At 40.5% G+C, this 15,358-nt stretch overlaps 1 protein-coding gene across 7 annotated transcripts in view; it reads left to right on the top strand.

The window, feature by feature from the left end:
* PIKFYVE (phosphoinositide kinase, FYVE-type zinc finger containing) overlaps positions 1–15,358 on the top strand; it is a 63,781-nt gene that overhangs the window by 12,730 nt on the left and 35,693 nt on the right. For 5 of the 7 annotated variants that reach the window (XM_085228195.1, XM_085228196.1, XM_085228197.1 and 2 more), the window contains 7 exons: positions 449–656; positions 1,758–1,847; positions 4,890–5,028; positions 7,617–7,774; positions 8,681–8,792; positions 10,365–10,512; positions 10,986–11,153. In XM_085228195.1, coding sequence (XP_085084321.1) covers positions 449–656; positions 1,758–1,847; positions 4,890–5,028; positions 7,617–7,774; positions 8,681–8,792; positions 10,365–10,512; positions 10,986–11,153 — 1,023 coding nt within the window. The remainder of the gene's footprint in view (positions 1–448; positions 657–1,757; positions 1,848–4,889; positions 5,029–7,616; positions 7,775–8,680; positions 8,793–10,364; positions 10,513–10,985; positions 11,154–15,358) is intronic. The other 2 variants (XM_085228200.1, XM_085228201.1) reach the window with 1 other exon arrangement.

Here is a 15,358-nt window from a genome sequence, read left to right on the forward strand (position 1 = left end):
ACTTTGATGACAAAACAAGTATGGCCACTATGTAATAAGGATATTCACTTCAGAAAGGGGCCATGTGTTCTAAATGGAGGGCAAGGGAAACTCTTTCAAATGCTAATCACCAAACTGTAGATGTCTCCTGATGAAAATTCCTAATTCCAGACATTGACTCGTATGGTCACATCTTACTAGCTATTATTGTACCTCTTTCTTTTACTCTCCTAACTAAGCTCTCACCAACTGATTGTGTGTTAGGCATCATTTGACTTGGAGAAGTTCCCTTGGTGCATAATTATCTGGGGTTTTGCTCTTTAAGGGAATAAGAGAACTAGACTTCAACATGCAAAGATGTTTTGAAACAGGAAATCCCTCTCTTTCTCACCACTGCACACCTAATACTAAAGGAGCAGCATACTCTTTGTTCCTGTTCACTTAGACTGTCTGCTTCCTCTATTTGTAGGGGATCTCCGAGCCTGTACTTACTGCCGCAAAATAGCCTTAAGCTATGCACACTCCACAGATAGCAATTCCATTGGAGAAGATTTAAATGCTCTGTCAGATTCTGCGTGTTCAGTGTCAGTGTTGGATCCTGGTGAGCCTCGCACTCCAGTTGGGAGCCGTAAAGCAAGCCGCAACATCTTTCTGGAGGAGGATCTAACCTGGCAAAGGTACGGTGAAGGGCTTTTTGTTGAGTTCTGGAGTCTTAAATGTGTTTTCAGGCTGTCACGTGCTGAGACAAAAGCTGCTGGTTTAGGAGCATGTGGAATTAGAACAGGATTCTAATCCTGTGCTTGGTTTTCACGTTCTTCTCATCAAATTGAAATATGGAAACTTTTCTAGTGAAGTTTTAAATTATTTGATATTATGTGATTTCTGTATGTGAAGTAGTTTTCATCAGAAGAAAAGCTGGGAATTCAATCTCTTCCCAAAGTACTGTGTATAGAATAAGGCCATCTCCTCCTGTCATGTGCAACAAAGAAGTGAGAAAGGTATTTAGGAAGGTGCTGCTGTATTTGCTTGTTTGATGGTACTCTAATCTTTGAACGCCTGGAACACAGAAGCATGCCTTCCTACTTCAACTAACTTGTCATTTCTTTTAAAAGTCAAGGAGTAGAGTATTCTGGGCAAGTACAGCAACAAAGTGGTATTGTGTACATTTTCTCAATAAGGCCATTTATTGTGTTGGTAACATATCTACATTTCAGAGCACAACCAGTACAGTTGTTGGAGGTGGGAGTGTAGTGACTTGTATCTCATAGTTCTGCAAGTAGGAATTAATGTCTTAGGTGTTTGTGCATCTGCTCTCCTTCCTTCTGGACTGAAGAGAAACAGGGCAAAGGTGACAGTGTAAAACAATTGCAGAAGCTTTTTTGCATCTTGATATGAGCTATTTAGATATAGATATCATTGTTTGTATTGCAAACATGGTGTGTTGGAGATAGTGCTTTGCAGGTAGAGGCATTGCCCCTGAATAGCAGGTAATAAAAAGGGGAGAAACCTGTATGAAAGGGATATAGGGAAAGAGGGCAAATTGATGTAAGAGGTGGGGGTTGAGCAGAACATGAGCCTGAGAGTAGAAGTCTTAAGTGCTGTCCCCCTGATTTCACTGGCCTACAGATGGGGAAGGATTTCCCTATTATCTCACTGATTTAACTATAATGGATGTGAAGGTAGCATTATGATGAACTGTACTTGAATTGGAACTGTTCTGATGTTACTGCACGTGCCAGGTCTCTCAAACATCTGTAACACACCCCTTTCTCCTACAGTTTGATTCACCCAGACTCTTCAACTACAGCACTGTCTGCACGCCTTGGGTCTGTCCAGGAGGATGCAGGGAAGTCTCCAGCTAGGAATAGGTAAACTAATCATATCTGCATATTTCCTGTTCTGGATGCACTCATTGCACGCTCTTCACTGTAAAGCCTATATTTTGCATTTTGATTTTACTGAGCATGCTATTTCATTTCTAAAATGAGACTCTCTGGGCTAAAAGACCCCTTAGGTACATGTTCCTGCTAAGAAATGTACTACTTTGGGGAACCTCGTAGTTTGCTACTGAGTAATTCAAATGGAGATGGTGGTAAAGAGGAAATAAAACAATGGAAATGGCTAAGAAAGGGAGTGTTCCAAGGCAACTGAACAAAAGGGAGCAGCACAGAGGCTTAGTACTGGGAGACAAAGTCTGAAGTCGAGAAGGGGCAGAGATGTTTTTTTTTTTCCTGTTGTCTTTGTTTTGTATTGTTTCCCACCCCCAGTCCCTCTGCTCATTCACTAAATAAAATCTTGTTAAAGTTATCTGGTTTTCTTAGGCCAGAGTCTCATCGTAGATCTTTATGCAGCACAATTCTGGAATGAATTTGAAATGTTTATGAGAGTTTTTGTATAACTTGTGAATGCTTGAGCTTAATCGCTTTAAATAGTCTGATATGAGAAGAACAAGTAATTTCTACTTCGTAACACTTCTGCTATGTTTCTAGTTAAATACTTTCATTGTGGTTAAATTGGGGAAATAAAGATGAGGCAAAGATATGAGGAGCAGAGCAAAGATGATCCAAATTTCACTGTTGGAGCCAGGAGATGTTCATCAACTTGTTTGCACTGGTGTTCCATGAATACAGAATGTGAAGTGGTTTGGAAGGTTCTGGCAGGTTCAGCAAAGACTTGAGAACTCAGCTGGGAAGGATGCTGGGTGTGCCTTTCAGGGAATGGACTACTTCACGTCTTTATTTTACTTTCACGCAGTTAAGAGGAAGTGAACACTGACTGTATCTCTGAGGGGTGAAGATCTCACCTAGGGGGAATAACACTTGGTGAATAAGCTAGTACCAGATGTCAGTTCTGGGCAAACATGACGAGGAGTCCAGAGTTAAAAGTTCAGTGGTAAATATCTGTAGTGATCTCAAGAGACCTTGAGGATGTCGTTCTGCTTCCTGTGCGAGTTGACATTGCCTACTTAAAAAGTTTTTGGTGCTTGTTCACACATGCAGTGGAGGAGGATTCTAAGCTGGTTATGATAGGCCCAAACTGCTAGTTCAAGTTAACTTGTTCTGCCTTTTCATGACCTCACTGAGGTACTTAGCCCTCTGGGCTCACATTTGAGGAGTAATGATCAGATATAACTCACTTCTGCCAAAACTCTGAAGATGTAGAAACGAAGTTGTGAGGTTTTTATTTAAAGAGAGTTTCTGTCATTTGTAACTGTATCCACAGAATGTAATCTCAGGGCTAAGCAATACTAGCTTTTAGATCTTCTCAAAGCACCTTTAGGTATTTGAGGCAAGATTGATTATACTTCTTCCTAGATGACAGATACAGAAGGTGGAGGCTGGGTGCAGCTAGATGCAATGAACAGAAGTTACCTTCTATTATCTGTCTGTGAATGAGAGAGATGTGATACTGTTTCTCAAATTAATGGGGGAGGAAGTATGTCAGCTAAATGTTGCAGAGGATTAAAACTTTTCTGTGGGTTCTTTTAAAGGATAGAGGTTGTCATTGCAACATCTCCCTCTGTTGTTAGATTAGCCTAATACATTTGTGTTCTGGATATCGTTGGTGTTGATAAGGACATAGGTATGAAACGTAGTGTGACTATTCTAACTCTTAATATCATTTTACATAAATTAAAAATCCCTGCTGCTTATAAATAGGTAGCACAGTTAAAGTAACTCTTGTGAAACAACTTAATTGTGGGCTTTAATGTCAATCTCGTATTCCACATCAGAATGTCTTCTGTAAAACTGCACTATTCTGCCTGGCTGATTTATTGATTCGAGTTCTTTTCAACTTACAGCATCTGAACAGTAGAAGAGTGACAGGCATTCAAAGCAAGTTAGAACTCTAGGATAGAAAATGCTTGCTATCGTGCCTTAGTGCATACAGATACAATGCCAAGATACTTCCTTTTGATTCTGCATAAATGACTAAAATGGACTCCTGTTCAAGAAAAAGCAGGAAAAAGTAATGATTTTGTGCCTATAGTACCTTCAATTCCTACTTCCTTGCAGTAATTCAGCTTTAGTTTTTTGCACTTGGGATTAGCCACATCATCCTTTGAGAACTCTTAGGAAAAGTCATTGTGACTGTTAATAGAGCTTGCTAATTGGTTATCTGAGTTTTGTTCCAAAGAGTAAGAACTGCCAACAGCTCTCACCACTGAGGCTGCTGCAAGCCTCTTAGATCAGGGCAGCATCGAAATTCTGATCTTCCCTGTAGTTGTGTGCAGAACATTGTCTGTGTGCACTCCTTCCAGCACTGTTAGCGTTCCTAGCTTATACTGCATGTATACAGCTCCTGTGAAATGAGAAGAGTTTGTACTCTGTTTATTCAGAGGCTTAATCTAGCTAGGGTGGTATTGGAGCAGAACTATTTGGAAAATGTATTTGCATTTGTATCTTTGCAATGATTATTGCAAAATGATATGTTTGTATTGGAGTAGCCTGGATTTCCTAACAGTTGGGCTGAGATCAGGTGAATGCTCTATATCACAATACAAGTCCAGCAGACAAATTAATTTTTAGAATTCTTTCCACTGCAAACTGGATAACACCAGTGGAAGTGTTTATATTTCAGAGATATGAAGAGGAGAAATTTTGAGTGGTTCAAGGATAGGGAGAATCTCAGTGCCTTGTAACAAGGATCTCCTGGTATTAACTGCCCTAGCTGGCATCTGCCTTGCCTCCAAAGCGCTGGACTTCCTAATTATCCAGCATCTCATGCCTTTCCTACTCTATTCAAATGCAGGCATGTAGGAACTGCTGTGTCTGAACTTAGCTTCAGCTGCTTTTTACAAATGGCTTTACAAAAGTTTTTGTTTCCTGGGCATCCTTTCTTTCTGTCTGCTCTGCTGAAGCACTACACAATGAAGACTTGTAATTCCATCCTTCTCTCCTGCACTCCAGGTCAGCCAGCATCACTAACCTGTCGTTGGATCGGTCGGGTTCACCAATGGTGCCTTCCTATGAGACATCCGTCAGCCCCCAGGCCAGTCGCACACACATGAAGGCAGAAACCAGCGAGGATGAGCGTAAAATCCTTCTGGTACCTTTCAGGCTTCTGTTTGTCTTGCTCTGTGAAAGCAATGAAGTTTGGCTTCCTTGGGTCATGCACTGGGAGTATCTTGCTGCCTCTCAAGGATTTTATTTGAGTATTCTTGCCTAGACTGCTCCTCCAGGTGGTGTAGGCATGGAGAATATTGACACTGCTTTGGGCTCTTCTGTCTTCCTGAAATCAGATGTGCTATTTGCATAAATATATGTAGATTTTTAGTCTCAGGAAATTTTTTACTCTGCGGAGTCAGTGTATGGTAAATCTGTGTGTATTATACTTGCCACAGTTGCAGTTGTAACCAAGTGGTCTGATTCTGTCTTTTTCCAAGTTCAGATTTTCCCCTTCTTAGGCTACTTAAAAGGCAACTCTAAATGGCTATTTCAAAATGTTTCTCTGATGAATGAGTTAAAGCTGCTGCAGCTTATTGGACTGAAACGTAACTTGACCCCTCCCCTTGTTTGCAGAATAAATGTTAATATTTTTTGAAAGATTGTGACGTACTTTTTCAAGGAAAAATCAATGTGTAACTGAATGTTCTAAGTAGTTCCTGTGATCCTCTTCTTGCTGAGTGGAGTGTTGTAGGTAGCAGTTACTGTGCAACGTTAAGTAGCAAATGGCGTTTCTTTTTGTGGCGGAGAGACAGGTTCCAACAACGGGGGCAAAACCAATTGGAGAAAAGGGGAGTGCTTTTCACATTCAAAGATTGAAAATTACTTTTCTTTGCCATATTTAAAATCAGGAATGTTACCTTTTATATTGTCAGGTATATTATATTATATTATATTATATTATATTATATTAGTGTTGATATCAGCAGAATGCAAGTAAATCAAAACACTCTAGTTCCTGCTTGGTTGTACAGCTCTGTAAATGGACGGTCATGTGAGAGAGAAGCATTTTTAGGGCATGTCTTTACACCTCCCTGCCCCATTCATGTTAGTGCAGAAACAGTAAAATCTAAAACGCTGTGAATGCAAGTTGGAGAAGGATGATCAAGTCCCAGTGCACTTCAGCTTCATGTTTAATTTTTTTGGCCTGTTTTCTTCTTTGAGGAAGAAGGAGCTTGTTAGTATAACTTTTGTTCATGTGAGTACAGAAGATGTAGGTTTTGCTGGGAATTCCCACTGTTTGTTTCTTGTTTTTAGTATGTGGAGCTGACTGTATCAGAAAGTAATTGAAATGTTTATGTACTGCATTCAGAAGACTCATGAGCTTTGCTTATGAAACAGAGTAGGGGAAGATATACATACATGGAGTAAACACATACTTCTCTGAATTAGAGGTAAAAATCCTTGAGTTGAAAAAGTTCACTGTGTTTTGCCAATTTGTTCAGTTTCCTGAACTTGCCATGTGAGTTAAAGCAAAAATATAAGGCAGATAAATTGTTGAATTGCCACTTGCATCAAATCTTATGATCCTGTGGTGTGTTCAGTAGCTGACCTATTTGACATTATACCTGGTGTGGCAGTGGAGCTGCTGATGTTGGTGTAGGATGATGTCCAGGGCAGCCAGTGCTGAAGGTAATAGCAGAAAGGTGCCCAATAACAGAAGCAGAATAAAACGTTTAGATCTCAGAGCATCCTTGGGGAGCTGGAATGAGGCGGATCTGGCAGTTAACTGGAAAGCTGAAATTGATTAAAAGTTGCATTAAAGCTCTTCTGTTGTTGTTGCACAAAGGTGGAATGAGTGAAGTGTTTGAAAAAGTGAGCTGCAGTGGGTCTTCTCCATCCCTTGCTGTGTTCTGTTATTCTCAAAATAATACCAAGTTATTTTCCAGGTTGTTCCAACTCAGCAACCATAGGTTGTGCTGTGCAGAACCTAGGTGCATGTGGAGAGCAAAAGGGCCTAGGTAGGAAGCTGATATTTGAGTTTGAATGGAGCTTAACTAAAGCAAGATTTGACATGTATGTTTAGCAGGCCTCAAAACAAGACCAGGGCATAGGCTGAAGTGTTCCAAGTGGTGTGAAGAAAATACTTAGAGCTTCCAAGGGGGTTAACTAAGTTGGGCAGGGGACACAACTTCTTTTATTTAGTGGCTGAAGCTAGCAATGTCTAAAGTATTTATATATATATTATATATGGCAGTGTGTATTGCAGTGTCAAGTACCTGCTTTATTTGGGCTAGGTACTTCACAAACTACAGTGCTTCATAAAACCTGAGATGAGCAAAGAATGTGTAGGAAAAAAAACCTCTTCCAAAGGATGAATTTTCCTTGATCTTATAAGCACCACCTTAGTTTGAGACTAAAGTGCAAGAGAACAGTAGTGAAAGCATAAGTATATTGTGGGTGGTAGAAAAGTTTGATCCATTAAAACCCTAAGCCCCTTAACTCTGAATGTAACTGTCTTGTTTCTTCTTTATTTCTAACTTTATATAAAGGAAGGTTGTAAGGAGCTGATCCCATGTTTGTCTGCTGTTTGTTTTGCACCTTCATGTAAGTTAAGCAAAATGGCTTAGATTTTTGTGTCTGTTTCTAGAGGGTGCTTGATTGAGAGTCTGGTTTGAGGACCCAGACTGATGCTCTTGAAACTAGTGCTGAGGTGTGACTACTAAATAACTTCTGTATCTCCCTGTCCAGGATTCAGTCCAGCTGAAAGATCTGTGGAAGAAAATCTGCCATCACAGTAGTGGGATGGAGTTCCAAGACCATCGCTACTGGCTGCGGACACATCCCAACTGCATTGTGGGAAAAGAGCTGGTGAACTGGCTCATCAGAAATGGACACATAACCACAAGGTAACCCTGATGCTTTAGGGTGACAGGTGTCTTCTGACTCTGGCACAAGGTTGTGAGTTTTGGCTAATGTGGGGTAACTTCGATTCCAGAGAGAGACCGCTTTGCAAGAAAGCAAGAAAGAAGGGTATCAGAATTTTCTTTCTTTGCTCCCTGCGAGTATGATTCTGATTCCCCGTGCTCCCCCAGAAAAGGGCATGGGGCACACTGGTTCAAGATCTGGTGTGGGTGGCAGTGTATGGGATAGTTACCACTCAAACGGGCAGAGAGCAGTGATTGTACTGCAAAGACTCTCCTAAAAATTTTTGTTCTCCCAGCTTTACAAAGCAGTTTTTGGCCACACAAGGCATTTCCTTGTTGATAAGAAGGGAAAAAAATTCATTTCAATCTTTATAAGCCTAGAAAAAAGCAGACTGCTGAATTCACTGATATTCCAAAGGATGAGTCTGCCTTGGGGTCAGAGATCACTATTAGTGTTAGACAGCTAAATTTTTCGTGGAACAGCTTGACTCTTAACACTGTAAAGAAGTATAAAGAACCAGAAGTATTTCAGTATGCAAGAGGGAGATAAAACTAAGATTGCTTTCGTATTTACAGAGCCAGTGTCCTTACTTAGCAGAGATGTTCAACATGTGCAACTCAAGCTAAAGATATTGGAGGAGTACAAATAGTATATCTTGTCCGTTGGACATCTTAGTTTTAAAGCTCTGGCAGTCTCTTCATCTAAGTCCATACTTGAATTATTACACTCAGCCCCTCTGCAATATTTTAAGAAGTGTCTAGTTAAGTATGGGAGTGGAATACAGAGGAGTGCAAAGTCATAGCAAACGACATTTTTCTCTTGTACCATGTTGTACCATAAACCATGTGTTTAAAAACAGAAAACTGTCTCTGCACTCATGCTTCCAGGGTTCAAGCCATTGCTATTGGGCAAGCACTAGTTGATGGACGCTGGCTAGATTGTGTCAGTCATCATGATCAGCTCTTCAGAGACGAGTATGCCCTGTACCGACCATTACAGGTAAAAGGGTGAATCTGACTCGAGGGAGAAGGGGCGTAGGAGTGTTATGATTCTTACTGCTTTTGACTGCTCACTAGAATATCTTAAAATTATTATCTCTGCAGCCATTGTGTGGTTTCTAAATAAGCTCTCCTGTATAGAGGAGTCTGCACCTTTTTCCTTAGTGCTTAAAAGCCTGAAGAAGCTGCGTTTGCCCAGAAAGCTTTGGAGCTTTGCCTTGTGGAGGATGAATTGCTGCACTTAGTGCTGTCTGCAGAAAATGAAAGGATCTCCAGTTTAGGCCAATACCTCTCATGGTGGGCATCTTCCAGAGGCCTTACAATGCCTCAGTCAGTGCTGTTGGCAACTGTGCTGTATATAATGTGCATAGTCTAGTGTCTGTTATGCAATTGCTGTACTGAGCTTTAAACATTTCCCAAGTATTTTGGATATACTATGTTTGAACATAAGATAACCTCCTGATCTCTAGTGATGGCAGCAGTAAGGAATTTAGTACCGTAACCATGTGATGCAAGACTGTGAGGGAGTCTCTGTCCAGCTTTCCAGATTGGGCTGGCTAGCTGAGAAAAAGTCAGGAAACCACTGACCAGAGATGCTATCCTATCATATTTCATTGCAATGAAACATGCACTTAGTTATGAGAAGCTGAAGAACATGGAAGACTCACAAGGGAGAATGGCTCAGCTTTCCCATGCATATCAGCTAGAAAGCTTTCAGCCATTAGCTTCATGTTTTCATTGTGTGTTTCAGCACTTGGCCATGATATTTCAGTTTGCTAGTAAAGCGTACCCTTAACTAGCAAACACTTGTGGATCTGTTTGTATCTATTTGCAAAGAGATCATGTTATTCCAGGTTTAAAGCCAGTTCTCCTCAGCTGAAAGCTCTGTATGATCACTTTTCTCCCAGCTTAAACAAGATTCAGGAGAAACTGTTGGTAACTCAGTTGCTTGTTGCACTTGCTGTAACCAAAGGAGTGATGATGACAATTTATACTTGGGGTGAATGTAGACATCAGAATGGCTAATTGTAATTGCTTAGATTCTCTCTGTGTTACTTGGCACTATATCCAGGCTTTGTTTTGACTCAGTAGCTCCAGACAGAGCCTGACTTGTGAGTGAAGTTTAAAGTTACTCTTCTTGGTCAGCCACAGAATTGCTCCAGTAGTTTAGACTTTGTCTACACCAAAAGCTGCCTGAATCTGAGCACAGAATATGGACATCATTCACTTCTGTTGGAGATAACAAGTGTTTAAAACTGCTTCCTTGGGTATGGTTACAGAAAATGTGCAGCAGAATGAACCTGTCACTTAGCCACAACTTGTACAGCAGTGTGGAGGAAGAAGAAACTAAGCACTATGAGTAGTAAAAAGAAATCTTGTTTCTTGTTCCAGACGGTTCCTATTTTGTGCCGGAGCGGTTTTTATGACTAATTCATCTCAGGCCACTGAGAGTATCCTCTGAATTTTAAAATGTCTGATTTGTGTTTGTGACAGGCTGCTTTCTAAGGCTGCTTAATAAATATGCTGAAATCAGTAGAGCTGCATTTTAACACCCTTTTTTCTTGCCTACTAGAGCACAGAGTTTTCGGAAACCCCCTCTCCAGATAGCGACTCCGTGAACTCTGTAGAGGGGCACTCAGAGCCATCCTGGTTCAAAGACATCAAATTTGATGACAGTGACACAGAGCAGATTGCTGATGAAGGAGAAGATAACTTGGCCAGTGAGTTTCAGCTAAGTCTTGTTCTCAGTTTGTCGTCTTCTCTGTTATCTCTAGTCCTTCAGGACATAGTAGTTTAACCATGTCTTGCTTTACTTGTGTGTACGTGTGCATGCGGCTGTAAGGATATAAGCAAACAGTACCTAGCTAGTCTTCCTGTGTCTTCTGATGGTATTTTGTTTTTACTGGAACTGATAAAGCTTCATACTTGTAGTGGATGGAAAACGTGTAAATTGCCTTCTCTTTCTCAGACAGACTTCTGCTTGACTTTGGTCCTGTAGTAATGCACTAAAGAATGCTGACTCAATATGTCAGCATGCACAGATCAAGATAAGAACTATGAAAATACTGTTTTCCTGTAGTATTTCACACTGGTCTTTATGTATTAAAGACAATTTTTCTCCTCTCCAATACCCTCATGATACCCGTTTGAACCCTTCTCCTCCCTGTATCTTCCCCCTTACCAACACTAAAAGACTCCGCCAGCCCTAGCAAGCGCACTTCAGTCAGCAGCTTCCAGTCCACAATGGACAGTGATTCAGCCGCCTCCATCAGCCTGAACGTGGAGATGGACAACGTGAACTTCCATATCAAGAAGCACTCCAAGTACCCACATGTGCCCCCTCACCCTGCCGACCAAAAAGGTATGAGGTAGTCACCGGCTGGAGTTGCACATGATGGAGAGCTGGGTCCTAATAACACTGACCTGTTTGGACGCTACTGTAGCTGTCTTACAGAGGGAGCCGTGCGGTATCTAGCTGGCACTCACATGCAGTTTTGATATGCTTGCCTCTGAAGAGGCTCAGTAGTCCCACTGAACCAACTTCTCTGCAGCGTGTGTAACTTCTTCTGTGACTTTCTCTTTGCGGTTGAAATGAGGTTCCTGCTGTATGCTCATAATAGAGCATACCTACACATACAGTTTCTGCCTAACTGGGGTGAAACAGTAGTCCATGAATAAACTGGTTTAATACTCATCTTTCTCAGTTTGAGGTGAAACTGAAAAAAAGCAAGCAGAAGAACAATGAACAAAAGTAAGTTGATGAGCTTTCTGCTGGCTTCTAATCCTACCTTAAGTTTATGTTTGGCAGAAAAATAATCATACTGATACATGGTATGGCCAAGTTTGATCTATGTATGTTACAGATAATTGGGACTTGTAGTGAATTCATCCTTTGTTGGAGTTTTAACAGAGCTCTTACGTTGGTGTGGCTCAGTATACAAGATTTACCTTTATTCTTACATGTGAATTGCATTCTCTGAAACTGAAGTGATAGCTAAGGAGAGGTGGGGAGGAGGACTGGCCACAGCTGACTTCCAAAGTGTGTTAGATAATGGAGGGAGAGTGAGGCAAATCAGAGGGAGCATTTGTCATTACCTACTGTAATTATTATTTGCTAAAAACATTTACAAATGTTTTTAGAAACAAATCTATGCTTTCTTCTGCTCACCTCAAAGAGGAGTAGAGCAAGTTTGAAATTCAAGTTTGACTGTGGTTTGTAACGGGAAGATTGTCAGCACTACTGACACCAACTTGTTAATGTTTCCTTTAGTCTTGTGTCCAGCTCATGCCCTAAACAAATGAGAAGTTTATACATCTCTAAGGGGAGGAGAGTTGTAGAGAGGGAGAAATTTATCAAAGAATTCTTAGTTGGAAGGAGGGTTTTTTAAAGAGAGCTTGAACCAGGCCCAGGTGTGTTGCACCATCCTAAGAGTTTACAGCTGTAGCAAGTTGATCTTTATTAGTCTGTGCTGGTGTTAAAACAGGCTGTAGTCAACTTAGGCATAGAACAGTGTTAGAAAACCTGTAGGGTGATAATTCTGGTTTCCTATGCATCTCAATTCCTGTATGTAAAAAGCTTTGTATGATGAAGAGGGAGTGTAAGAGACCCTGCTTCTCCAGAAGCTGTCAGCCAAGTCAAAGTTTTTTAATAACCAGAAGTGAAGCTCTTGTAAAAAAGATTTTAATGATGGAGTGCTCGAGGAAGATCATCAGAGAGGACAACTAGTGAGGGAAGTGAAAAGAGAATTCTGCTTTTAAATTATGTATAATGACAGTACAGTGATATCTTGGGATCTCTGCTGAGTAGTATCTGTTAGCTGTTCCTGAAATGTGTGGCCTTTTAACCAGGTTATTCTCCTAGGAGTATAGTTCATAGCAGAATACTTCCCTCTTTTAAGGGAGAAATGTACCTCAGTGATGTCAGTAAAATGTCCGGAACTGAGATAAGGTAGAGGTATGAGTCATTAAAACACATGGTGGAGAAGTAAATATTTCCTTGCATTTTTTAAAAAAATCTGTTTCCTCTGTGTATTCAGAAGACTTATTTCACATCTTTTATTGTTTTCTAATAATGTCTGCATCATCAGAGTCTTTATAGGAAAGATCTAACCAGCGTGCAATACGTTAAAATGTCCACTGACATCCTGAGTAGCAAGATAAATTTCCTGGCAATAGGGAAACTGAAATTTCCTGGGTAGTTAGATATTTGTTACAGAAGGACTTCAAAAATTAGATATCACAAAACTCTTCAGTGCCCAGGGCTGTACAACGTATGACTTCTAAAACTTTGTTCCAGAATGTATTAAAGTATGAGTGCAAGTGAAGATTTTCACCCTGTGTTCTGATTGATCCTGGCTATTTTCTGCAAAAGATGCCTTCCAGGGTGTTAGTGATTATCAGAGTGACGCTGATCAGACAGAACTAGATGGTTAACCATTTTCATTGTATGTAGAAGCTTATTTTAATAGAGGAATGCTCTGAAAGCAGTTCCTCCTATTTTATTATGCAGCCTACAACATCAGAGATGGATGTTGGTGTTATGATAGTAGAGATTGAATCTTTCCACTAATATTCCGTGACCTTTTGTTGCCATGTGACTGATAGTGGCAGAGGGACAGTCTGACAAAATGGCATCTGACATGGAAGTGTGTACAAAGCAAAGATCTGTCATTGAATTCTTCCGTGGTGGAAAAAAATGGCATACACTGAGATTTATCAAGCTTGTTGAACGTTTGTGGAGACCCAGCAGTGGATGTGAGCACAAAAGAGGTGGTAGGTGGTGTGTTTCAGTAATGGTGACTGCAATTTGGAAGACAAGTTATATTCCAGATGGCCATGCAGATTTTTGAGTGTGATATGCAGGATTTTGTTCATCACTGGTGAAAGTGTATAGCTAGTGGTGGTGAGTATGTTGAAAAAAGTGTTCTGTAGCTGAGAAGTTGCCCTATCAAATAGTGTTATTGTGCTCTTTGTAGCAGTTGTAGTTTCCATGGAACTAAATAAGAGGCATTACTTTCAGAGTGACCTATGTAACGGAGTACTGTAGCTATTTCACGACATTGGGTTTGTAGGTGTTAGAGATCAGTAACTTCCCTGTGCCAAGCAAATGTGTGGCTTGATTTTGTCTGAATTGTCCTGTGCTTAGACCATGTGACTAGGCAGTGACTTAATTTTCTTTAGAAAGAAAAAAAAGGAAACAGCTGAAGATGATACCCACATCTTGAGCTTATTCACTTGATTTCCTCACAGCTGTGCAAATTAGAGTCATTGGGGTCAGACTGGGGGGACAAAACATCAGTGCTAGAAGTGCAGGTTCAACTTTGATCTAAGTGATTAGCAGCTTTTTTCAAATGATTAAGAGGGATGCAGTTTCCACTAGTTGTGGAGGTCAGCACTTTGAAGCAAGGGCCTATGATGAGAGCTAGCTGTGTTGTGTAACAGCAGTTTGTATATAATCTGGGCCTAGTGGCAGGACATCTTATGATGTGAAAGGCTGACTAATGTTCACTAGTGTGCTCCCATGAAATTCTAGTGATTCTAAGCTAGCTGGCATGTAATATCTTAAAAATGAGTGTAAGTGACTCACTTGTAGTATCATTTACTCACAGATAATGGTACTTTCTGGCATGTATCAAAATGGGAAACAAAGCAATATTGCTTTCTGCATTTAGATTGGGTGAAGAGATTAAATGACTTCATTTATTTTAAATGTGGCATTTAATTGCTGTGCTTAAAAAGACACAATCATCAGCATAGAAAACTTTTCTACATACCCTCAAAGCCAAACATCCTGAGAGGGCAGGTATTTTGGGTAGTTTTAGATGCTAGCATCTAGTTAGGAGAGGGAAGAGAAGAGAACCTTGTGTAATGACACAGTTCCTTATCGCTATTGTTTGCCAAGGCTTAGAGTCCTACTGTCAGAGCCCTTTTGGATACATACCACAGTTTTAGTGACTGTCTCTGGATGTATGTGTGCTTTGTGTATCCAGAAAAAAAAACTGTGAGTTATGGCTGGTCTGTTAGACTTGGAGCAGATAAATCTGTAGATTGTTTAAAATATCTACCTGTTGGTTTCCAGTGGAGAACTGTGAATTTGTGTATGTTGTGATATTTGCTTTCAATAATGCTCTTGAATATTACACTTCTGGTTCTATATATTCTGTGTGTGGTGATATTTTTTTTTTTATTTGTTTGATGAGGGGGGAATGTAGGATAGTTAATTGACAGCTAACTGCTTGCAGATAGGGCTACAAAATATGCAACAGGATTCTCTGGGTTTTCTTGTCTTATTCCATCTCTGTAAGAAACGTCTATTAGCCACTCTCACTGGCTCAAACTTGCATCTATGAGTGTGTCATCTCTCTGGCCTAGAAACTTATCGTGGAATAGAAATAGAAGGAAGCAAAGTTGCAGGAGGTGAAACTCTATTGATGAGAAGTGTTCCCTATTTGAAGGTGTCACCTGCTTCTTTAGCTAGAGCAAAACCAAGGTTAATTTCAGCTGGTGATAACTGCTGCCTTGGCTGTGCCAGTCAGGGTTATGTGACAGATCTAATTTCAGTGCGTT

Source organism: Meleagris gallopavo, chromosome 7 (genome assembly GCF_905368555.1).
Source record: "Meleagris gallopavo chromosome 7, MGAL_WU_HG_1.1, whole genome shotgun sequence".
Taxonomy (NCBI): Eukaryota; Metazoa; Chordata; class Aves; order Galliformes; family Phasianidae; genus Meleagris; species Meleagris gallopavo.